At 44.1% G+C, this 25,307-nt stretch overlaps 3 protein-coding genes across 6 annotated transcripts; 2 read left to right on the plus strand and 1 right to left on the minus strand.

The window, feature by feature from the left end:
• The first annotated feature begins 3,981 nt into the window (after positions 1-3,981).
• On the plus strand, positions 3,982-9,555 carry LOC107192364 (MAGUK p55 subfamily member 7). Of its 4 annotated transcripts, none has more exons than XM_015581594.1 (11): positions 3,982-4,112; positions 4,715-5,001; positions 5,223-5,354; positions 5,713-5,739; positions 6,471-6,638; positions 6,775-6,846; positions 7,055-7,179; positions 7,253-7,377; positions 7,634-7,936; positions 8,033-8,376; positions 8,459-9,555. In XM_015581594.1, exons 1-11 carry the CDS (start codon positions 4,070-4,072, stop codon positions 8,633-8,635), a joined length of 1,803 nt encoding a protein of 600 aa, XP_015437080.1. In that variant the 5' UTR covers positions 3,982-4,069; the 3' UTR covers positions 8,636-9,555. The 4 variants fall into 4 exon arrangements, with proteins under 4 accessions (XP_015437080.1, XP_015437091.1, XP_015437083.1 ...); XM_015581605.1 differs by having other exon boundaries at positions 7,760-7,936; XM_015581597.1 differs by lacking the exon at positions 5,713-5,739.
• Positions 9,556-10,840: 1,285 nt separating this feature from the next.
• Positions 10,841-20,953, plus strand: LOC107191667. The gene is made up of 10 exons (XM_015580767.1): positions 10,841-10,997; positions 12,640-12,798; positions 14,369-14,723; positions 15,230-15,655; positions 16,169-16,359; positions 18,493-18,622; positions 19,911-20,051; positions 20,129-20,313; positions 20,401-20,624; positions 20,694-20,953. The coding sequence occupies exons 1-10, from the start codon at positions 10,926-10,928 to the stop codon at positions 20,815-20,817; spliced, it is 2,007 nt and encodes a 668-aa protein (XP_015436253.1). The 5' UTR covers positions 10,841-10,925; the 3' UTR covers positions 20,818-20,953.
• Positions 20,954-21,556: 603 nt separating this feature from the next.
• On the minus strand, positions 21,557-23,583 carry LOC107193283 (dnaJ homolog subfamily C member 22). The gene is made up of 5 exons (XM_015582688.1): positions 23,179-23,583; positions 22,945-23,092; positions 22,300-22,664; positions 22,119-22,226; positions 21,557-22,045 (listed from the first exon to the last, which is right to left on the minus strand). Exons 1-5 carry the CDS (start codon positions 23,485-23,487, stop codon positions 21,833-21,835), a joined length of 1,143 nt encoding a protein of 380 aa, XP_015438174.1. The 5' UTR covers positions 23,488-23,583; the 3' UTR covers positions 21,557-21,832.
• Positions 23,584-25,307: the final 1,724 nt, after the last annotated feature.

The following is a 25,307-nucleotide window of genomic DNA, read 5'->3' on the forward strand; positions in this document are numbered from 1 at the left end:
CGCCAGCCGTATTACGTATGCCACGGGTTATTATGCCCTCTAAATGTTTAACGTGTGTTTGCCTTCCTTTTCCGGCCGCCGACGTGGGTTTTATGTTTTACTAATTGTAAGTTACTATTTTTTTCTGTTTCGTCATTCCTTCAGCGTTCAACGTTACCACGATCGATTCGTCGCTATCGTACCTCTCCAATCCCTTGCTCGAGTTTGCGTTTCTCTCGTGTCGGTACCTATCGGTCCATAGACGCGTCCTTGCCTTCACCCCCAGCGGGCCTGTTTTCCCTCCTGGATATCGTCCATTTTTATGCGTCCTTTGGCGAATATTTAATCACCCCCCACGTTGCACTCGCGTTGGTACGTCGTTTATCACGTTCAACGTTTCTATTACGAATATATCGCGTCTGACCGGAACAAAAGATAACGTTCAATAATGTAACAACGGTCATGCGAACGCGCGATAGAACGACTTAAAAAAAGAAAAAGTAATTCGTTAAGGGTACGCGGGCGAGGCAAACTGGCCACGCTGGTTGTTTACAAAATTAATATCGTACAGACGTTCCTTGAGGATGCAGGGGGTACGTGGGGGTGCGAAGAGAGAGGATGGACGGGGTCGTTAAAACCGCGGATCTGCTGAAACGCGCAACACCGAAACGCGAAACCCGGCGGAAAGTTTGGAATTTACTGCCCGACATATTGGCTGCGAAAGCACACGAAATTAAGGCTAGTAAAACACTTTACCTCTGTAACCTGTGTCGCTGCGAACAGTAAGCTTCGAACTTACTTTCCTCCCCGAGATTGGCCGAGCAATCTGAAATATGCTTCCACCCGACAGAAATTCGACAGGCGTTTACGGCAATACTATCAGTCACAATTAATGACAAATTTCTTACGAGTAGTAGAAATAATGTCACGATTGTCCTAACGATACTTTAAAACAAACTTTCTTTTATATAGAAATTATAATTATTCGACAGACGATAAGAATCCTACTGTACCAAAAGTCTTCTCAGTGGATCAAGATATCCACATTTGTGCGACCAGGATCTGAATACTTTTATAATGAATAATGTGAAGGGAGCGACTTTTGCTAAAGGAATTTTTAGCTGCTTAAATAATAAGTAAATCGTACTATATTCAAGGAGAAAAAGTCTGACTGCATTGTTAGATATTTCTTAGCCTCTGGCTCGGCGTCGTAGTTTCTATGAGCTTAAAACGTTTCCAGAGACTAAATTGGATCTAAAACGAATCGTTACTAACCTGGCACTCCTGTGTTCGTATTTCTGTCGCTAATACGTGTTGCACACTATTTCCATTGCCATGCTTTAAGGGAAAACTATTTAGTCGGCCAACGGGCTAAGAATAACAGTAATGCAAATTTTAACCGCGGCAATATTTCACATTTTTAAGCGTGAATTTTAGCAAGCGTTGATTCGATCAATGCAAGCTCGTCTATTCGTGTCTTTTTCGTGTATCGAATATCTCCGATTGAACTTTCCCACTTTTCTTATCTACGAAACGATCAAACATGCTGATTGGTTTTGTCGCTCGTATTCTTATAAAAGATGCACACGAATTGCATAGCGCGGAATGCACAGACACGGACACGAAACTACTACCGCCATCTACCAGGACTGATTTCAGTCCGCAGTTAAGCTGCAACCGATAATGCAGAAAGCCGGTTCGCCACTGCATTCCTGTTTTTCATGCGTTGTCGCTTATCGGTAAATATGTAGGTAGATTTAAGAATGATTCGGATGAAAAATGGAAAGGAACAAAAATATAGAAAGATTGAAAATAATGAAAACGTAAAATCAAGAAACTTACCAAAGCGACGAATGTAAAATAAACGAGGGTTACGGAAGTAACTGCAACAAACGAAAAAGTACATTTCAAACAAAACGGAGACAACATCGTGAGCATTGTTCCAATAAACACGAAACGTCAATTGTCTATGTGTTGTATGGTTTTTATTGCTAACACATTCCTTGCTCGACTAGTTGCACAATTTACATATTACGATAAATATTCGATATTTTATGTACAATATTCTCCTACAACTAATCATACGCTAAGGGTAGCACGGAATACACTGCTGCAAAAAGATATCACACTTGATGCTTGTGTATACGTGCTTCAACGGTTTCCTCGCTAGCCGCTACACTTTTGATTTTTTACTCGGTAAATAAAAGGTGCGAATCCTTAATTATAACTAACATCTTTGTTTCTACGATTTGACACACACACAGTGTCCAAGCAGGGACATCGAACGGGGTGGTGGCAGTTCGTAAATTATCATTTATCGTCAAGATATTAAACGTTAACTGGCTGTCGTCGAATTTCGAATCATCAAGTTTGTACACAACTCTGGCAGTACACAACCACTTGTGGATCGAAGACACGAGAGATACGCGTGCCGATTTCGGTGAATGCGTTGTCTCTCACAAGACAAAGAGCAAAGGGAAATTCGGACCGCGAAGAGAATATATCACTGCTAAATAATGTTTGTTACGAGGGAAACCGATACCCAACGGTCGACGGTAATCGGAAATTTTCATCGAAATTTGGACAGAAGTCTCTGTGTCAACGCCATGTCAACTTTTGAGTAGCGTTGCTCGGGAAAAGTAAAAATAAGTCGATAATCTTACCGAAACTGAATAAAGGGGAAATTACGGGTTCCTTGTAACGTTCACCAGCAAAAATTTCACAAGGAAGAACAACACAAAATTCACAAAATATTCCGAACCTAGCGGCGAGACATTTCATGCAGCAACTGCATGTATACACATGCGACGGTGCTGCCGCGCTCCAACGACATCGTCATCTCGAAACCAACACACAACCCGCGTAATTTGAAATTGCTACATTGAATGTTTTGATCGAGGAGAAAAAAGCAATAGTATTTTATGCACAAGATACTTAGTAAAATACTGTGAACAACCCAATAAAAATTAGTATAATACGCCATCCATGTATTTTATTTATTTCAAACAATTACATATATATGTAATGTTTATAGATATATACAACACATACAACGTTTGTTATACGATAAATACAACAGTTGTTGTTAAATAGATAGAAGCTCATTACAGGACGACGTATAATTACAAGAATATTGATTTCTAAGGCAATGAAAAATTTTTAAAAATAGAGACATTCTGAAATTGTTACAGCACTGTATTCGACAACGTGAATTGCGATTACGACGATGTCGTCCTTGTTCCTTCTCCCACACCCCTATTCTCTCTCTCTTTGTGAAATATAGATTAGCAGGGGTAACAGAGTTACAAAGAGAAATATTGAGTAGGCGTGAACTGCATAAAGCAGATCAGTATAGAGATTCGTGTATTGAAAAAGAAATAAACTTTGAAAGACAACGCAAAGCACGAATTAAAATAAATAAACGGAAGCATAGTGCCAAATAAAACGAACGAAAACGAAGGGAAACGAAGGGAAACGAAGGGAAACGAAGGGTGGCGAAACCCGAGTGGTAGGTAGAGAGGGAAAGGTATGTGTATACCGACGGCAGTGCAGGAAGCAGTGGCGCCTTTAAAGATGGCTTCCGTGGGTTGCGCGCCGCGTCGCGACCGAGGCGAGGATTCATCGAAAATCTTTAACCATTCGCAAGTATCGGCTAAATAGGGTGATATATCGCAGAACAGAGAAACATTGAAGAGGGTGTGCTCGTGTGAATCACGAAGAAAATGCGTGTGGTTCGTAAATTGTTGGTCGATTGAGAAGGAGATTCTCGGCGTGATGCGAGAGAGCAGACGAATCTAGCGGTGTTCGTCATTCTACCCCGTGTCGAGTGACAGTAGCTTACGTAACGGATTATTCTCGCTATGATAACGATATTCCAGCCGCGGACGCGAAACAAGAAACTATTTTACCGGGTTATTCGCGGCGCTAGCCAGCAATCCGCTCGAAATAAGCATCGCGACTGACCTGAATTTTCTCTGTCTCTCGTTTCGATATCGCGTGCATCGTTACTGCTCGACGCTCCGTTGTCTGTTACCTTCCTTTTCAAAGTGCCGGAAAAACAAATCGGAGCTTTTCTCGATGGAATGAAATTATGACAGCGGCGCTCGTCATGGAAAACGTGAATTGGGATCCCGGTGAGTAACATTGCATCGATCCTATCGGGTCTGTATTCGCTTAGGACTTGGTCACCGAACCATCATTTGTTTTTGCTGGTTAGCTGTCGGGAAAAGCGATGCGTGCAAACGTCACGAATTTAAAAATAGCGATGCCTCGTGCGTCGAAGGCGTGGATTTTTACCGGTTCGATTAGATGCACTACAACTCCGCACAGCGAGGCGTACCACGTACGACAGGTGCATCGCGTCTATTTTTATCTGCTACTAGTTTTTGACGCTGCTTTCTGCTATTATTAAAACAAAAAATTGCTACGATCCCTTAAGTCTGCAACTGGCGTGTATTGCTGTCTTCATGATTTTCAAACAATAAATATGGCTTGTCGCTAGCACGTCTGTGTAACATCCTATTTGGTTTCTTTTTTTTCAACGTCAAAAGAGACGCTTCGAGTTTGAATGGTCGCAGGAAATTAATTTATCGATCACAAGGTGAACTGGACGTTTCCGTGCGATATTCGAACAACGCCAGGATTCGTTCGCGCTGTGGTTCCGATAACAACCCTCTGTATTCCCAATAATAAACAAAGGCGTTCGTGTTCAATAATTTCATTGTTTCGTTTTCAGCGTTGTCCAAGCTCTTGAATTCACTTCAGGAGAGCAAGAATGAAATACCCAGTTGCACGGATGAAGAATTCGGTTTCCTCAGTGATTTGTTGCAGTCGAAAGAATTGAACGCGCTGGTGAACGTCCACAATAAAATTGTGAATAATGTCAAGGACGACAAGTTCTTCCCGGTTCTCTCGAACTCCATGGATATCGACATCGATGTTCTGGACTTACTATCGACGAAAACGCACATCTCGAAGGACTGCAAGGAGCTGTTTCATCTGCTCCAGAAACCGCACATACAGGTACTACGATGTTTCGAAAAATGGTGATAGATACAGCAGAACAACTTGGTTTTTCGCTTCACTGATCGATGAAGAGTAGTTGTTCTCGCGTGAGAGAGAAGCTCGACAGTTATTGGTAGGAAGCCTCGCACAGTAACGAGGAGGGACTTGTGTTTCCGGAGGTGCATTTCAACCCTCCTAGATTGCTTAGGAAACTGAAAAGAGAAAAATGGTTGTCGCAGGGCCTTTTGTGCGCGCACGACGCGGTCGCCCAAAAAGACTACTATCCCCGACTGCCGGAAATTCCCTTGGAAGTGGACGAGGATGAGGAAACCGTGAAGATCGTGCAATTGGTGAAGTCCAACGAGCCTTTGGTACGTCAGATATGCCGCACGTTCGGTACTTAGAGTGTTTTTGAGGTTTTTTCATTCGATTAAATACGGTAAAGAGAAAGCTTGATCGTCGATGACGTAGTACAAGCTGATAGGTTACGATTGAAAGTGCAATAAGGATAGAGCAATAATCAGCGATAGCGTAACCGTTTTGGCGTAATTAAATCGATTTGCATGGGAGTTGATCCTGATTAATCCTTTGTACCGACGTAGACGCGTCGTGTTTCCCGTAACAAGTATCGTAGTATCGAATTACGTATCCCGAAGTATCGCGCAAGCGATGCTCAGAACACTTCTTAAGTAATCACGTGTTTCTTTCATCGTCAAACTTGCTTCGAAGTGTGGCACCGGCGTTGAACCGATCGTGGTAAGTCGCCTTCAAGCCGAAATCTACATCTACAGGCCTGTACACGTTCCATGCGTATCAACGATTCGTAGTACGATTTTGTAGTGTTATCTTTCAGTTCTTTTCGTTTTTTAGTTCGATCGAATATCCAGTCATTGACATTACTTTTTGTTTTCACTCTGCGATCACATCTCTATGCTGCTGTGAGAATAGAGCGTGGACAAAGGGTGCTGTAAATAGACCGCTGTTTGTTTCCCTTTACGCTAATTTGTTAATTTCGCTTATATCTTAATTTACACACCTTGCGTCCAATTAGATCCCATTAGTTTGTGTTGTTTTGTTTGTGATTTTGGCTTGTAAATAAAACAATTTCTCCATCGTAACAATTGTATCCTATGTTATTGTCCCGCATGCCCTCGCGTAAAAATCTGTTCGGAACCTCTCGAGATGTCGAAAATTCGAGCGAAATTCAAAACTGCCCCACGGTGTCGTGCGTTTACATACCTCGAGAGATTTTCACCGAGCAAGTGTTTGTACCTGTTTTTAAACGCGATCGAGTTTCAAGGAGCTCAATATCTATGCGTACGATCGATAGAATCGCGCGGCTGCTTCGATCGAATGCGAGTTTACGTGTTCACGCGAACGATTCTCCTCCTTTTTTTTTTATTTATTTTTTTAAGAAAAACGAAGGCGTTCCCTAGCACGCGCATCTCGCAACGCAATCAAAATATTAGTTTACACGTTGACAATAGGGGGCGACCATAAAAACGTGCGAAGTCACCGGGAAGATCGTGATAGCGCGAATAATGCACGGCGGCGCGGCCGATAGATCCGGCCTCATTCACGTTGGAGACGAGGTCTGCGAGGTCAACGGTATCAGCGTCGAGGGAAAGACTCCGAACTGTGTTCTCAAGATACTGGTAGGTCACATAGATCGTTCTTGTCCTTAAAATATTATTTTCTAAGTTCGTTTTTCGCATAAATCAAGATCAATTAAATTAAATTAATACAAAATGCACGATTACGGACATAAAAGGCGCGTGTAATTTTTTTCAGCAAAATTCAGAAGGTACGATCACCTTTAAAATAGTCCCCGCGGACAGCAAAGGAGGTATACGGGAAAGTAAGGTACGTTTCGAGAAACTAAAATTTATTCGAAATCTCGTTAGTGGAAAGGCATTTGTGATTTTTGGCGCTAAGTTTCCGCAAATCGAAACGCTTTGCGTGGAAGGTTTTTGTTGGCGTAGCTATAAATCCAACTATGTGTCCTCACAAATGTCTTCGTTCGAACGAGTGTTTGAAGATTGATTCAAAAGGAAGTCTCGTTGCGCGATAGGTGCGAGTCAGAGCGCATTTCTCATACAAAGCTGGGGATGATCCGTATATACCTTGCAAAGAGGCTGGACTAGACTTTACCAAGGGTGACGTTCTTCACATCGTCAGCCAGGATGACGCTTATTGGTACGACTCCAATAGCTCGATTCGTGGTTTACGCGCATCAAATCATCTTCCAATTACGTTTATTTCAAAATAGGTGGCAAGCCAGACGCGAGGGGGATCGAAATATGAGAGCTGGTTTGATCCCCAGCAGAGCTCTTCAAGAGAGACGAATTATTCTCGAGAGACAACAAAAAGAAAAAACCGACGATGACAATATAAGTAAGTCGGTTAGTTGGTGGTAAAGCGAAACATGTACTAAGCGTTACAATGTTATTACCTGCGTACGTTATGTAAAATATGTTTTCGTTGTCGTCTCATGATTTCGATTTGTAGTTTTAGTGCGATTTGCTAGACTAACGGAATGATGAATTATGCGTGGTAAACGATGCTAACGTTTATACGAAACGAAAGCAATATGCTGGTCACGGCTGCTCTTCTTAACGGATGTTGGCCTGACGACCTAACCGTCGGTTAGGCTTGTGTTCTGTTCCAGTGCCTTTGCCTTCATTGTGCCCCCGTCCCAGTACCTCTTTGCACGCCTCGCCCACAAAGTGCAACTTGCAGGGAGTAAAAACTAAAAAAATCATGTATGACGCTGCAGAGAACGACGATTTCGACCGGGAAGAAATACCGACCTACGAAGAGGTCGCGAAGCTCTATCCGAGACCAGGTCTCTACCGGCCGGTGGTTCTGATCGGGCCACCGGGAGTCGGCAGGAACGAGCTCAAGAGGCGGCTAATGGCCACCGATCCCGATAAGTACAAGACGCCCGTGCCTTGTAAGTTCTCGTCTCAATTAATTCGTACCGAGATAAACTAGCCACCGAATACGTCCTCTTTGATGGCATCACAGTCAAGTTTGCAATTATTTTCAGATACCTCGAGATCACCAAGACCGGGCGAAATGAACGGCAAAGAGTACCATTTCGTGAGTCGCGAGAAGCTGGAGGAAGAGGTCGAGGCTGGAAAGTTCATAGAGTACGGCGAGTATAAGGGTAACCTGTACGGAACCAGTTCCGAGAGCGTGAGCTCGCTGATAAACGCCGGATACGTGTGCCTATTAAATCCACACTATCAAGCCCTTAAGATGCTTCGAACACCGCAGACGAAACCGTACGTGATATACATAAAACCACCGCGATTCGAAATACTGAAGGAGACGAGAAACGACGCGAGAGCAAGGTCGACCTTCGATGAAAGCAATTCTCGAGGATTCACGGTGAGAAACGAGCCCTTTTAAACAATATACACCTATCCCCTTCGAACACAAGTTTACATTCTATTCTATTGTTCGTTTATAGGACGAGGAGTTTCATGAAATTCTGCACAGCGCGGCGAGGATAGAATTCCTGTACTCTCACCTGTTCGACGAAGTGATAGTGAACGCTGATCTCCCTATGGCGTTCGAGCAATTGGTCAATGCGGTTCATCGAGTAGAATCGGAACCGCTTTGGGTACCTGCCTCGTGGGTTCAATAAATTTCGCTTCGACGAGCAGGTCACGAAGACCTATAAGCGAAAAAAGTCTGTTTGTTATCGATGCTCCCTAAACACTTATGATCGACGATTGCTTTTCTTGCCAGTTTTTCGAGCAAAATTGATCAATAAACCGCATTCGGTTTCCCTCGTCTACTCTTCTACAAATATTTCGTGTTATACGATGCTTCCGAATATAATATTTACGTGTTCGGTATACGCCGCGAACTCGAGCTACAAGTTTTTTTTTTTCTATATTACCATGTAGATTGTGTTCCATTAGGTTCTGTCGTCGACACGGCGCTTTAGAACAGAGAGCGCGGCGAGGAACTCGACGAGTATCGGCGGTTTATCGAATACTTTTGTGGGCGACTTTTTGTTTCGAAGCGTATATATATATATATATATATTCTTAAAATTTAGAACCTTTACTGCCTCAGACGTCGCGATCGACGGGAACCTCTTACGACGTTCGTCGGAAGAAACTAAAGCGTTGCAACCGCTTTTCATTTTATCGCGACTGATCGGACGAATACGAAGTTATTCGCGTGCGGCGAAATTTCAAAGAATATTAAGCAGGACGCAAGAACCGCGTTAAAATGCTCCTACGTAATTCTGGGATCAACGATTGTAAATGGTATTGTCCGGGAACGATTAGCAAATTTAACGTAATTTCACATTTTGGACATTGAGATTAGACCGCGTTCCGAAACGCTACCACGCTACCATGCATGACCTTTGATCCCAATTGTTGTTGATTGTTGCCAAAATAAGTATCGTACCTAGAACATGGTGAGAATCACCACACAGTTTATTGTATTTTCACTCGATCAACATTGCCACGATATCGCTATTTTTTTCATAATTAAAGGGCTGCCAACGCGAGGAAGATTTATGCGCGCTATCGCGTCGGCGTTGCATTAAATAGCTCATCCTCGATGTAAACTCTGTATGTTATCGAAATATAGCATTACACTTTGAAGTTACGTGTTACCGTTTCTTTCTGCCTCGTTTCCAATGTACAGACGGATGTATATACATATATATATATAGTTCGTCGAGGTGAGACCGCGAAACCATTCGGTATCACCCTCGACCGAACGGAGGGGTGGATTCGGGTGTCTTTTATCACGCAAAGGGAAATTGCCTCATTTCCTGCAGAGAGAATTTCTTCAAGAGTTTAGCGATTCGTATGGAAACTTTGGACGACACGTATAGACGTGACGTTAACACGACCGTTGAAGCGGGTAATGCGAAGCATTTCGAATACTATTTTTAGTAGGTTCAGGTTTTCTAATTGATCTTGAATCACCGGAGCTTCCAAGCACGTGCGTGCGCTCATCGGACGGCCGCGTGTTACCGCACAAAAATAGATCGAAATGATATCGAAAGAGACACACCTTACGTAGACACCAAGTTTGAAAAGTACCCTTTTTCTCGATGTTTTAAAAACAAAGAAATATCGAAATCGTTTTAAATTCGAACAGATCAAGATGTATTATTTGCAAGCGATCGGACAAAAAAAAGTATTGTTATTTTCCTTCGACTGGGTATCGAGAAGTAACACCTGGCTTAAACCTGCGGCTGCGCGAAGAGATGAGCGTGCGATACGACCCTCGTGATACTTGCAGAGCGAGGGTGCGAATTAAACTTTGGCCCAGTATCCAATCAACCCTTACACGAGCAGATTAGACCGAACTATCGCTCGATGGAATTAGCAATGCTTTGGACTTTTCTCTTCCACGGATTTTCTATATGCAACTGGAAGCTCCGAACTCGTAATCTACTTGCATCCACTGAACGTTTATCAAGAACGTGCGACCGTGTTTTACGAAAAGTTTGACGTAGGAGAATCGTAGGATTGAAACGCTCGAGTTTCGAAGCGTAATATCCAGAAGAAAGTTGTGTTATTAGTGCCAATGTGCGATAGATGGAATGAAGAAACAGGTATGTATACGTAAATCTATTCGGAATCAAGTTTTCGTTAAATCGTCGCGATATTTACAGTTTCATCGAGTCATTTCTAACTTGGTCCAGAAGAACAATGGAATCTTATTTAACTTCAACCGGTTTACCGAGAACTGTCGACGCGTTCATGAAAATACGTACGAGTGAAACGATCGCGTTAGCTTCTCTGACATTTATCCTCGCGCTATGACTTTAACTCGCGATCGTTACCGTCGCCAAAGCTGCGTATCGTTTCTTGGGAATTAATCGAGAATTGTCTGCATCAAGGAATATTTATTTTACAGCAATACATTGCGGATTAAAGTGCCACTAACGAGTCACGGTCATGATATTAGGCGACAAACTTACGGATCCCAGCGGCCTGACGTCGACCTCGTTTAAAATTAAACCGAACCCGGTCAGTATACGACAGAACATTTGTGACGTGGAAACGAGAACCGATCCTCCGGTAGAGGCGCACGTTTATGAATCGTACACGGTGATTCGATGGAATTCGTTTCCGAGGTTATTATCGCCATTGAAATGTGTCAATGACACGGCGTCGCGCACGTGATAATCAACGAGACACGATTAACATTCCGGATGAACTCGCGTGCGTGCTATTGACATCGATAACCTTCGCCGGTTCGGTCGGGTTCCCTTATGAATTTTCATTGATCGTTCATTTGTATTTGAAAAGTACGACTTGTAACACGCCTTTCGGTAATACCCTTACGAAAGTTACTCGACTGTGCGACGCGATAATGCTAGACGGCTTGTCGTTTCTCAGAATTTATGGCGGAGCTACGCGAACGCCGAAGAAGCATTTCCTTTCCTTTCAAATTGTTCGACGCATTACAAAAGGTCGGTTAATATTTAAAGTGCATCAGATCGAATAGAATCTGTCGAATGGCTTTTAGTCGAGACACAATTTAAAAGAAACGCGTACTTGAAGTGAAAGGCTTCTTTCTTCCAAGAAATGGTCGATCTTATTCAAAGTGTACATACAATTAAATGTTAAATGTTAAGCCACCTTGTAACGAAATCTGCGATAATCTCGTTTTTATGTATGTTCTTCGTCTCATCGAGCTCATTGCAAAAAGTCACGTGCCCATGACCGTTCACCAGAATTGTATTTCATTTTATGTAGTTTGCAACTTCTTATCGTTATCAGACATTTATCTGTGACATGCAGATTTGGAACTCGTAGAGAGGATTAATACTGTGAAACGGTTGAATTATTAACATACGACCCAGATACTCGCGGTAAATATTTCACTAGTCCGTTTCTCTCTTCGTATTTTCCAAACACTTTTATTCCTTGTACTATTTTCATTGGCGTTGGTTTCTTCTGAAATTCATCAAACCACGTTTCGATCGTCATCGTACGCACCTATAAATCCTGCAATTTACCACCGATAGATTCTTATCGAACACGTTTTAAATGTGAACCAGTCACTTTCTATCGTTCACGTTCTAACCAACACTGCCACCCGTTGGGCGAGTTTCCGATTTTCCAAACTCGAAACTAGCAATGAGTTTAAAGGGATCGATAAACGGCGAGAGTCGAGCGTGGCATAATCGATAGATTCTCGTGCATAAGAGAATTCAAAATATTGGCTTAACGCCAAAGACGAGGACGACAAGCCTCTCGGGCAAATGTAACAGCCGCCAAAATAAGCACGCGGGTCCCCAGCAATAAGACGAGTCCACGACGGTTACGGAAAGCCTCGGTTCTACAGAAGATCATTGTGGAGAAACGATCCCTCGTAAATGCGATTTACAATCGACGCCGAAATCACGAGTTATCCGATATCCACAAAACAAATCGAACCCGGGGGGAGACATTCTGTTCGGAGATAAGTCGCGACGTTGACCTTTCTTAAATGTTTGTCAATAGCGTGAGATGAACCGAGCATAGAGCGTAAAACGATTTCGATTAATTTCTTGCACGGTCGATAAGGAGGAAGAGACCGAGAAAGAGAGATGTCGCGATAATTGCGAAATAAAAGTTGGCCGATCGATTTCACGTGGTCTACGTCGGTCACTCGTGTTCGCAGTACTCGATGCAATCTGAATCGGCGATGGCGATGAGCCGTGGGAGCAAACTGACAACAAACAACGCTGGCGAGACCAGGCGAGCTGCAGTGTCCAGTGGAATCAAGTACGATATCGGAGACAGCCTGCTCCTTTCTACCGTCCAACGAAACGCTCGCCACGTAAGCGATTCTCGTGTTTTCACATTTTCCATTTTCACCCAGCTTTGCTTAGTTTTCTTCCGCCAAGGTCCCAGCCGCTCTTGGTTGGTGTTCGCGTATCGACGAGATCGAATCGCGCGTCATCATCGCTCGGCTTGATTTACGCGTTGTTTATAAACCTTGTGTGCTTCGCGCACAAGATCGCAGCAGGCGGTTTCGCGATTTTTGTCGAACATTCGTTTGCTGCACAGACATCAGTGGTCGTGGTGTGTCCAGACGACGTAGTACGCTCGAGATTGCAGGGGAAAATGAAAATATCGAAAGAAGTATTGTATATTTGCGTCAGGAAATTAATGTAGGTCCAAAGATCGAGGATTGGTTAATCGGAGAAAGAGTAAAGAGAATCTGCTGTCGTTGTCGTTGCGCATCGCCAGTGTATTACCACAGACCAGATATAAGAATAGACCTAACATCTTATGGGACTTGGTGTCTCACGAAAATCACGCTGGTTAGAGCGCACCTCTACATAAAAGTTTCCGATATCAGGAATTATGTGACTGCATATATACATACATACATTATTGCCCCGGTTTCGCTAGCAAAGAATGGAATTCTGAAATGGTACTGGGACTTCTGACGCCCCCGAAGCATGGGACAGAAAATTACATTGCATGTTAGGTCTATCCTTATATCTCGTCTGTGGTATTACTCCGAATACCCACGTTAATAACGCGCGTATACGCTCGAACCGACGACCGGCCACCAACAGGCCGACCGACACGCGGACTTAACCGACATATAAATAGCGTTTAGTTTGAAACGAATGCGGTAGAACTCGCGTGCACGTCTTGCGAGACGATCCGGAAGGCACGACTCGCTATCCAAGGAGCGCACACCTCCTACTCCTCGGACGCACACCGGCACACTCGGTCGCAAGCGTGATTCGCGACACTCGACGCGTCAGTGATTTCCGAGAGTTTCCGCGGGAACGATCGTGTTTCGACGTTCTTTCGCCCGCTTTCTCACGGGAGTTCCTGATCACACCGACACTGCGCGTTCCTCGTAAGTGTTTGAACGGTTTTTATTTTGTCTCGTTCTTTGTACCCTCGCTTGCAAACTCGGTTTCCGCTAGGGGAAAATGTGAGGTAGGGGAACATATATTCCCGAACTTGTCATAAATTTAGTAAGTGGCAGGAGACTTTTCTTCTACGCCACTTTTTCCCCTAGCGGAAGCCGAGTTTGCTCGTAGGGTTACCTATTCCCTGCGGTTTTCGTTTATTATTCTCACAACGGAACACGATACATTTATTTTTTCTTCGATAATAATCCACTGCCACCAGCTACGATCCTCCTCGTGTACGATCAACGATGAAAACAAACGTCTAAACGTTGGTGGTAGCGGATCTGTCTGTTCTATGGCAATCTATCGATTCATCGACGTTGATCGATCACGTTTCGTTTCCCCGGCGGTCTTTCTGCAGGGTAGCCTGACTGGGATAAATCTCGGGATAAAATTGATCGAAGATCACTTTACTATAGACGGTTCACGAATAAGATGGGGTTCGTTTAACACGCATGGTGATCCGAACAGAAAGCCCGACGGATTCTCGAGGATGGCTGGCCGGTAAACGGTCTCCAGGCGACGCGGGTAAAGTGCAACTCCTCGGTAAAGGGCACCGGTATCTGCACCGTGAACAACTACAGCATCGTCGCCTCTAGGGGTGAGCTAGCTCGAAATAACTACGCGGCGGTGAGAGAGACGCCGGCGCCGTGCATCGTGAACAAGAAGAGCAACGGAGCGGCGATCGTCAACGCGTGCATCCGCGCCAAACGCCAGGAGTTCTCGCGCAAACAGCTCCCCGAGGACGTCGCCGGGCCGAAACACATCGGGAAACTTGAACGAACCGTTCGCAACTCGTTCGCCGTTCCGGTGAATTTCGCAGAAGGTATATATACCCAGTGTTGGCCAGAATTTTGATCGAATAATACACAATGAAAAGCAGTAGTATCTAAGGGTGTCGTTCTGAGCTTTAAACAGTTAATGAGATTAAATAATTGTTTGACAAATGTCGATTCATGCCTGTAAGTGTTTCGGTGGCAAGTTAAGCGCCCGGTGATGGCCAATGTATTCTGCGAGTGGTGATTGTTGGACCCTAAAGGTATGCATATACAAAAACAGGTGGATAAAATGTACATACTTTATCTTCTTAAATAGTTTTCTATCCTACGAAAGTATCTCAAATAAGTACAACCCTGAAGAAGTAGCGACACATTTACTGGCTTGTATCCTGACTGGTATCATATGGCACACCAACTAAGAGGGTCACACCGAAAGTCACTATAGCTCAGAGAGGCACTATACCCGGTCGCGCGTGTATAACTTGGTAACCGATACTGGGCCACGGTTGAAAAATGTCAGACGAAGGGAAGATCGCGTGTTGTGTCTTTTCAGATCCGTCGACGCGAGAGAAGACGGGACGAAGGATAACCGACGAGGGTATACTGAGAAGATCTTCCGCCTTCTTGTCGAGTCTCACCCATTCCGCGAGCAGGGTCGCAGAGAGAACACTAAACGACGATCCATCGAAGCGAGGGCAAGCTTGCTCGAATGCTGCCCGCTCGGAAACCGGTGCCTCGACCAAATACTCGACGTTAAGGGGATACTTCTCGATTCTGAACAGCGTAACCGGCGAGCACCGATCTCTGGGACGTTCGCCGAGCACGCAGACGCTGCCGATCGAACGAAAGAAGAAGAGCAGCGCGCGCGTGAAAAAGTCGGTGTCGTTCAGTTCGGACACGAGCTTCCAAGAAAAACGAGCGCCCTACGTGAGAGCTGCCGTTCACGAGGTCAAGGTCTACCACAAGGGTGTTCTGCAAGGTATCGAAATTTTCTTTCTCTCCGATAGAAAATTATTCACCGTAGATTCGCACGTTCACCGTTGTTTCCCTCGGTATCGATCACGAAAGACACACCTCACTCCGCTTGATGGCTTTTTCCGGGTATTGCTGGGATTAGCCGTTCTTTGCGTCATTGTTTTCTTTGGAAATCCTTCAAGAGGACGAACTAAACATAAAACGCCCTCGATGCGCGTACAAACGGGCTAGGGACAGTAACGCAACAGCGTAGACGTTCGGAGTCGCCTCGAATGATCATGTCGGGTTCCCGCAAAACCCACAAATCTTTTCGTTGCGTTCTTTGGCAAGCTTCGATACAGGAATACATATATAAGTATAAACGCGTTCGTCATAGGTCTCTCGTAGAATCTCGTGCGCAACGTTACGCCTGCCGACAGCCTGTTTGTTAGCGTTACCGCGTGGAGCATGTTCGCGTCCCACGAAAGACCAGTGGAAATTCGTTTTGGAAATCGCACGCAACATGATTGTTCGATAGATCGAAGCGTGCTCGAGAAGACGATCGTCACAAAAGTGCCGCCGTCGTGGGAAACATCCTCCGAGGGCCGATCGGCCTTTCTGAGGGCTGCCAGGGATGCCGACGACACGGCGCTCAATGACATCGCGGCACAGGTACGGCGATTCGGGCTCGGGGACATGGACGTTAACGTGGTTGATAGTAGCGGCAGGGTGAGTAACGTTTGTTCAATTACAGATATGTACGATTATACTATTACACGATCACGTCAATGTTCCTGTTACGCATTTCTGTGAAATAACGAAGATGAAATCTGTATGCATTTTCGAACCTTGTAACACCGATTATTATCGACGTTCGTTGAGAGGTCGATTGACATTTCGAAATTCGTCCTGTACCATTCGAGAAATAACGATTCGCGTTGCAGTGTCTAGGAAAGAAGATCAATCGTTGATTACTTATCGATTAAATGATTAAATAGCGAACAGTACGTGTTTTCTTCTTCAGTTGGTGCATTCGTTCCGAACACTCGTGTTATTGATATATTTACAAAGTGTAGTAGAAACCAGTCATCTCATTTTAGAGCTTTACTTAACACGCAAATCGTCGAGTATCGGATAATCAATGGAAAGCTGTAATGTATATTTCACTACTGCATTAATGATGAAAGCAGCTAACTTGTCACATAAATAGTTTCATCCAACCCTCGCATAAATAATTCGTGCCTGTCGTGAAAAGTTGATTTTATTTTCCATGACACATTAACAATAAGAATCGTCATCGAAAACGCCAAGGTGAGCTATCTGACTCAGACGCGTGTACGTATACAGCTGTAGAAGCAGAGAGACGCAAGTTTATTACGATAATACCATGGGACTCATTTCATCGATAAAAAGCAAGGGCAAATGTCGTTTTCTCTGGCGTCGAGCACATTTTAATATCCTCAGCATTGGGACACGTTGCTCGAGCGTTTCAAATTATTGTCGCAATAGAATTCCCCTGCGGAATTTTTCACGCTGACCGCATTCCATCCGCGATGACATCGTACTATAATTGAAACGAAATTTCTACCTTACCGTTTGAACGAAAAATATGGTTGATGTCTGTCAACTCAGGTAACCGTTGAATAGGTGGCCTAGCAACGACGTACAAGTGGTTCAACGCGATGGGTTCAAAAATATTCGAACATGTCTCTTTCGACATCGTTGCTCGACGACACCGCCTAACCAGAACAATTACAACGGGGCTCGAGAGAAGGAAAGGTTTTCATGCTAAAGTTAGCTCGAAAATTCGTCGAACAGAGAGATTGCTAGCTTCCTTCCGTGACAACTTGATCATGACCGACTCGCCGGAAAGTGTAAATTTACACGGCCAGAGGTGCATCGATATCTCTTTCGTGGGTTGTTCCGTGCGCAGTCGAAATCGCAGTGGTTGTCAAATAGAAAACTACCGACAAAACAGGCCAACACGTACACCTTTCCTCTTTTTTTTTAAATATCCATTTGCGTTCGTTCTTAACGTTCATTTATCATTTTTTCTATGTCTGGTTATTTCTGCTGTAATGAAAACGAAAGATTCCATTTTACGCATCTAGACCGAAGAAAAATTCGTGTCGTTGCAATCGATACGTCGGAGACGCGAAGAAAATGCAAAAGTTTGGGAGCTCCTGTTTTAAACGTGCCTGGGTCACGGTCTTCGATTCGGTCGATCCAAGGAACAGATCGATTCCGACTGTTTAATGAGCAAGATCAGATGTATTATTAAATTCATTATTCATCTGACAATTTCGCGTGGATTTGCCGATCCCACGGTGACAGATAGCGACAAATCTTTTCATCCTCGTTGATTGTTCTTGTCGAGGATACAATTCCGCTAGCCCCGACAAGAATCGAACGATCTTCTTTGCTCGAAAGCAATTGCTGGTCTGACGCGCGTACGCTACGCCCTGATAACGTAATAGCATTCGAGCTATCGCGCCAACGTCACTAACCATTTAATAAATTGACCGTTAACGCGTAACCTATTGTGCGACATTCTATGGCAAAAATTGCGGCGGTTCCCGAATGGATCTTTCCGTTCAAGACACGATCTCCGTAGTCCTTGTAACGTCACTCGAGTAACGTGCACGCGTTCCGTTCCGATCCGAGCAAAGTGTTTACGAATGCGTCGTAAAGAGACAGAGAAAAACGAATGAAAAGGAGCAGGAACATTGGACGTCCGTGGTTAACGCGAACCAGCAAATAACGGTTCCTTTGAAAACCGGGTTTATATAATCGAGCCGCGTTTCGTTGAAAACTCGCTCGCTCGGGTAAGCCATCATTCAGGTTGTTTGTTTGCAATACCAGACCGCCATAAGCTACATGGCTGGGAACGGTGCCTCGGCGATGCTGGAGCTGGCTCTGTCGTTCGAGGGGGTTGATCCGAATATTCCCGACAACGAGGGCAACACGCCACTGCATTTTGCCGCGCAAGCGGGTAAGCGATCACTTTATGCTTCGAGAGAGAGAGAAAAAAAGAGAAGATAAAAAATTACAGGAAAATCTTTCACGTCGGTAAACATCGTTTCCGTGTTGCTTTTTATCGGTTCGTACGGGGCCGCGAATTTGCACACGTTGGACGCGTTCGTTGGATGGAAAATGGGGAATCGGTTAATAAATGTTTGTCGAGGAGGTTCAGCTCGATGAACAGAAAAACATTCACTACGAAAATAAAATTGTCCGCCGTTCAAAATTACGTTTATGTCTTCTCAAGGTCAATTACTTTCCGCCCCATTCCGGCACACGTATCGTGGCGTGCTGCACGTATAATCGGAAGAATGCGGCCACGTGGTAGGCATAAATTTTGTAAACACAACGCTTCTTGCGCCGCGACGGATTAATATCGGACGGCTTGATATACATAAGCGCAACGTCAAATTTTACACCGAGCGATGCCGTAAGGATTCCAAAGGCGTCACTGCCGCCAGAAATAACCGACAACGTACTTGAGTACTTGAACCACGCGCGCGGCGCGGCTCGCGGTGACGTATCTACTGTTACGAGGTGGCTGGTCTTTCGTTAGTTACCAGAAACGTTTGATTTTGTATTGAACCGAAAATTCGCGAACTACAAGCTGATAACGGTATCGAATCGCAGAGTATGACGGCTCCCGAACGATTGAAAGCGTTCTTAACACTAGAACTACCGACGATAAACGCATATTTGCTTCGATCGCTGGATAAACGTGGAAAACTTTTGAAAATTAGAAATTTAGAAATTGACTAATTTCTTTACTCTCATATCGTAATAAAAAGATCTGAGAAAATGTATTGTCTTAACATTTTAATCGTCGTTGTAAGAGTGTATTGACCAGTCATTTTGACTGGTTTGGTTCAAACGAATATACGTACCTTTCGACTTGATCGGCGACAATTTCGATCGATTCGTCGAGTGTAGAGATGGAAAATATGTTTTAGGGTACGTTTATGTTCAAGATAACAGGGAAAAAAAAAGAAATATTTGTTCCTCGTTGCTTTTAGCGTTCGTCCTACGTATAGTAAGCGTTACTCTGCTCCAATATAATCACTTCTATTATAAAACAATAGATTGTATTTCTACACTTTGCTCGTATTACCTCTCCGATCGTTTATCGCAGCTCCAACATAAACGTACCCTTAGACGATCGCTAATATCTCGAGTATTAAGTTGCGTCGCGACCGAATCGATCGATCCGCCAAGTATCGCAAGGGAGTAAGGTTTCAAAAAATCCTTTTCGTTCCACTCAGGGCAAGCAGAGTGTCTGAACATTCTCCTTCAAAGGTGCCCGGATATCGAAGTGGACGCTAGAAACGTATCGGGTTTCACCCCGCTGATGAAGGCTGCCCTCCAAGGAAGGACAAAATGCGCGAAAATTCTATTATTCGCCGGTGAGTCGAGCTTTCGAGCCGACTATTCTTTTAACCAATCGACGAGGTTTATAATTAAGTTTTTTTTTTGCGTTCAGGCGCGAATCCAACGCTACGGGATCAAGGAAGAGGACTAAGGGCAGAGCAATGGGCCAGATTTTGTGGAAGGTATGTCTGCGCCGAGGTGATCGAGAGGTTTGCCAGGCATCGACTTCTGGAAAGAACGACTTCGTGTCGATGGGGCAGCGAACCCGAACTAGCAGCGAAAGTACTACAAGGAAAGGTATTTAATCGGGTCCTCTGCAAAGAGGAAAGGCCATTATTCGCAAAAAGAATACAAAAGCGGAAATAACGAAACACATTCGCACAGGTGATGCCCATTCCCGTGATGCCCCTATCGCCACCATCTACCGGTTTAAAGTCAAAGATAAGAAAAGTATTCCGCACCACCTCCGGACCAGATCGAAGTTTCTCGTTGGTCTCACAACTGACCAGCGCAGCCCTGTGCGCGAGCAGTCCAGCGTTACCAAAAGCCAGCGAAGTCCCTCCCGTGGTGAAAAGTCTTCTTCGACCTCTCAGCGTCCCCCAATTAAGGTATCTACTTTAACGTCGATTCGACAATGTATGTCGTAAGCCCTTTCATTTATATTTGATCACTTTCAGGGTAACACTAGTATCACCGCAAGATTTCTTCGAGCAATCGAAGGAAAGGTACGTGTCTAATTTCACGGAAAAGATCGAGAACACGACGGTGAAACCGTCGAGATCGAAGAAGAAGAGCAAATAAGATCCATCAGTGTCCGTTACACACCTCGGAGGAATCGCAATATTTGTAAAGAAAGAAAATCAATCTGTAACATATGTACCTCAAAAATAATGTAGTGCCGTTAATGTGCAGGAAAAGAAAAACCTCCCGTCCGATAGATTTCTCTCGTTGTCTTCTATAAAGCGGGTTTACTTCGGGGAACGTTTTACGGTATAACGTTGGTCCCTTTTGTTTTCAATGTAAATGGCGCGGTTAAGGGTGCAAGCGTTCGAAACGGTCGAACTTATTTCTGGTTTACGATCTCGGTGGTCCGTGCTGACGGACAGGAAGCCGCGGAGAACGTGGTAAAATTCGGGAACAGCGACGAGTCGACTGAGCGCTCGCGATGACTCATCGTATAACGGGGAAAAATAGACGGAATAATTTCGAAAGGTCTGCGATAAAGGCCCGTCCTTCGATTTTGGGTGGAATAATTCGCTCGGAAACATATTATGACTCGTTCCCGACACTCGAGCATACGCAATAGAGCAATACAGTGTTTGATACCTACACAGTGATCGACGAAAAAAACTTTGAAATAAACGTGTTAACATTAATGTTACTGTACTGGTTCGTATATATACCATTCTGACGGCAACGTCTACGCCCGCTATCACAACTATGTCTGTGTCCCAGTTAACGTAAATAACAGCAATTGTTCGAGTTGTGATAGGTCAGAGTTGGGCGTCACAGGGAAACTAAACCGTGTAACGCTCTTTTCTTCCGTTTCTATATTTACACGAACAAATTTACATCCGCGTATAAACATTTATGTTCGGGGGTTTACGAGCACAGTGCCAATATTCCCCCACGAATTGGCTGTGTGTTCGAAGAAAGTGGATATCGCAAAAGCAAGATACAACAAGGTAGATTGAGATCGGTGAACGGTTCATCTTTGACCCCTCGTAAACGAGTCCTGCGTTGTTGGAATGCATCGAATATTGGAATGATCGTTACCACGTTGTTGGTTCATTTGATTTACGTGTCCCTATAGCCTCTATACGTCCTCGCTCTTCCTGTTACGGCGTTGCCTACGATTCTTCGCTTTTGAAAGGATTTCGTACGCTTGCTGAATCTCCATGAATTTCTCCTGAGCTTGTCGCCTTTCCTCTTCCGTGCCCTTTATCTTGTCCGGATGATTGTCCCGCGACAGAGCCCTCCAACGGGCCGTAAGTTCCGATTGCGTGGCCGTTTCCGAAACACCAAGTACCTGTAAAAATAACGCACAGCGGTGGTATCGCTCGCAGGAAAATTTCGATCTATAAATCGAACAACTTTTTTACTCTGTAGGCGTTTATTTCACCCCGAGGATCGGTGAGATCCACCAGTTGCGCCCACGTCGCCCAGAAACCTTGATGAACCGCTTGGCTCCAAGTTGCCTCGAGATTGGCCTGACGAAATAGAAATTTCGTGAGATTCTTAACGGTTCGGCACATATCGCTGTTTTATGTTAATTTCGCTAACCTTAAGGTCAAGCCATATCGGTGACGTCAGAAAGTGTTGAATAGCTTCGGACAGTTTGATCTCTTCGCCCTCGCTGTCCGTGATCGCAGCGTTAAAGTACAAATAAGACCCTATTAATGACAAATAGATGACGACAGCCACAGTGAGTGTACACGTTCTGCGAACGAAGCTTTTCGCCTTGCGCGGTTTCAATCTCCATTGCTTGCTGAACGTATCGAAACTCAAAGCGGAAACAACGACCATCAGAAATAACCACATACGGTCATCTCCGACGTACGGTAGAGTTGGATAGAACAGATACGCCGAAACCAGAGCGAACCATATAGATCCCTGCTCTCTGCCGATGTTTCCAACCATCCAGACACCTAATTGCATACAAGTTAGTGAAAATGCGAAAACTATGCTGAAAAATCGACGATGTGTACGATCATTCTCGGTATATCTTGCAAAATTCATATTCCCTTTTGATATTTTTTTCAGCGTCGTGGAAAGTCGAGTTGCACGAGTAAACATATTTTAGTTTACCTATTTTAAACATGCTTATCGGTAAATTGTTTAGCACGATAAGGTAAAAGATAAGTTCGACGAAAATAAAAGGAGGCCAATAATTTAGCATTGTAATGTCTAAATATTGTGGTTTCCTACCTAATGCGATTACCAGAGGTGTCAGAAGCAACAAGTATCGAAAATTGATGCCGAAGACTTCATCTTCCGGGATGGCATTGCGATACAATTCGCTCCAGAAGTATGCAACGGCTGTCATCGCAGTGAATCGAATGGTCGAGAACGGTGGCTAAAATATCGAATACGACCGTAATAAGTTCAGTTTTCAATCGTGCAACCAAATGCACATGGTGCCAATTAGTATTCATGGTCTACCTTCCGATTGCATCGCACTATTTGTTTGAAGTCATTCACGAAACGAGGATCTTCATTCGCATCGGCTACGTACGAAGGTATCCTATAGATATCACGGAGCCAACCGAGACCCAAGTATCCACCGAAAGTGCTGAAATACGCGAATGCCTGCGCGTCCCGTCCCAGATACACATGGTGCGCTCCAACCAACCCACCGAACAGCCATAACACGTAAGTCCAAAATAACGATTTTTGTTTCTGCTTTCCTGTCGATTTCTTCCCCTTTCCGTCAACGTGTCCGTTTACAATTTTAGTCTGCGTTGCATCCATCGTATCTCACTGGTCAGTCCCTTGGTAGGATCACGCATTCGTCATATCGTACGTTGGATCACGTCTGGCTGCACTCGATGCACTCTTCGTCGTTGAATTTCGCTGACTGCGACGGTGGAACGATAACGGGTTGGTTACACATACGAAGAGCTTCGTAACACCTTTGTCTTTGAGTCACGTGTCACAAAAATATCGTCGTATGCACCAGTTGCGACGTGCATTCAATTAACTGACAAAGCGTTCCTCGTTATTCTTTCTACACATGACGACAAACATACACCACAATTGTTTACTTCCGTACAAGTTTTTCTCTTTGCCTGAGTGTATTCTGTGACCCACAAGATCACTCTCGCGCCTCGAATGGTCTGTGGAGTTTCAAGAACTACCGGACCTGGTTCCAGCACGCCGGTTCGTACCGTTTGTGGTTCAACGCTCCGTCAAATGTAACGGTACCTTCGCAGGACCGTACAAACCATCGTCCAAAGATCGTACAGACACAGGGATACGAAGGGAATTACAGAAGGACAAAAATTCATTTCAATCAGTTCACTAAATTGATTGATATTTTCGATGCACCTTATTCACCAACTTGTATTTACATATTTCGTCCGTGTTTCCATGCTCTTCAGTATCCTTCAGTATCCTTCTTTCTTCGTTTTAACATACTTTCTGTTTATTTATTTATTCTTTTTATATGTATGTTTAACAATTTATTTATATCAGTTCATTTTAATTTAATTTGGCTTCCTCACCAGATCATGGGTCCCTGATACCCAACACAAAAGTTGTTTCTGCGTTGAGAGAGAATAAAATACAATACTATACTTTATATATTTATTTACATATTTAATATAAAATATAAAACATATAAGCATAAACGTATGTATAAATTATATACGATATACATAATATAAGTTACACATGATAAATAAAGATGTACATACATCACACACACACGGGGTCTCTATGACCCCACTTTCCACACACACGGGGTCTCTTACGTACCTCCGGGGGTTCTATGGCCCCACATCCTCACCACACACCACACACGGGGTCTCTTACATAGCCTCCGGGGTTCTATGACCCCATTTTCTCGCACACGTGTGAAAAAAAGTTACTTTAGTTACAGACGAGATAGAAAATAGACTTATCATCTTATGGGACTTTGTGTCTCATGTTCTAAAATACCGATCGTGCAAACAGTCAGAAATTTTTTGCTGCCCTCTATGTTATGAGAACGGAGTAATTTAATCGTACGATTGCATATCCGTGTTCACTGTACTCGCCAAAAGCGCATATACAACCAGTCGCCCGTGCCGTTTCGGACCAATCGTCCTACGACATGATTGGGGACTGGAGGAATAGAAACATTCACTCACCCGATGACTGAAGAGCTCCCTTTAATATTCTCTCTCGACGAATCTTGGAAAATGGTGTAGCTTCGCCCACGAACATCCTCTGCAGTATTTGTTTATGCAGCATCTGATAAATCTGAAACAAAGGAACAGAACACGTAATAACCTCTTCTTAAAACTCTAGCTGTTTTAGTTGAACAGTGTAAGTAATAAAATATAAGGATACTTACAATCTCTATTTGTAGAGCTTCGCCCAAAAACATCACTTCAGTGATGCACTGACTCTACTTTCGCGAACGAGCACTTTCAAGTAAAAAAAAGATAAAAATAAAAAACTATCGCGACCGAAAATGTCAACCGGCGAACAAATGCTTCTACTTTCGCGACACACAAAGCAAAGAGTGTCCCGAAACTCTGAAAATAATTTGAGATTGTACGCAACAAACACTGACTCTAGTTCCGCGA

Source organism: Dufourea novaeangliae, unplaced genomic scaffold (genome assembly GCF_001272555.1).
Source record: "Dufourea novaeangliae isolate 0120121106 unplaced genomic scaffold, ASM127255v1 scaffold7, whole genome shotgun sequence".
Lineage (NCBI taxonomy): Eukaryota > Metazoa > Arthropoda > Insecta > Hymenoptera > Halictidae > Dufourea > Dufourea novaeangliae.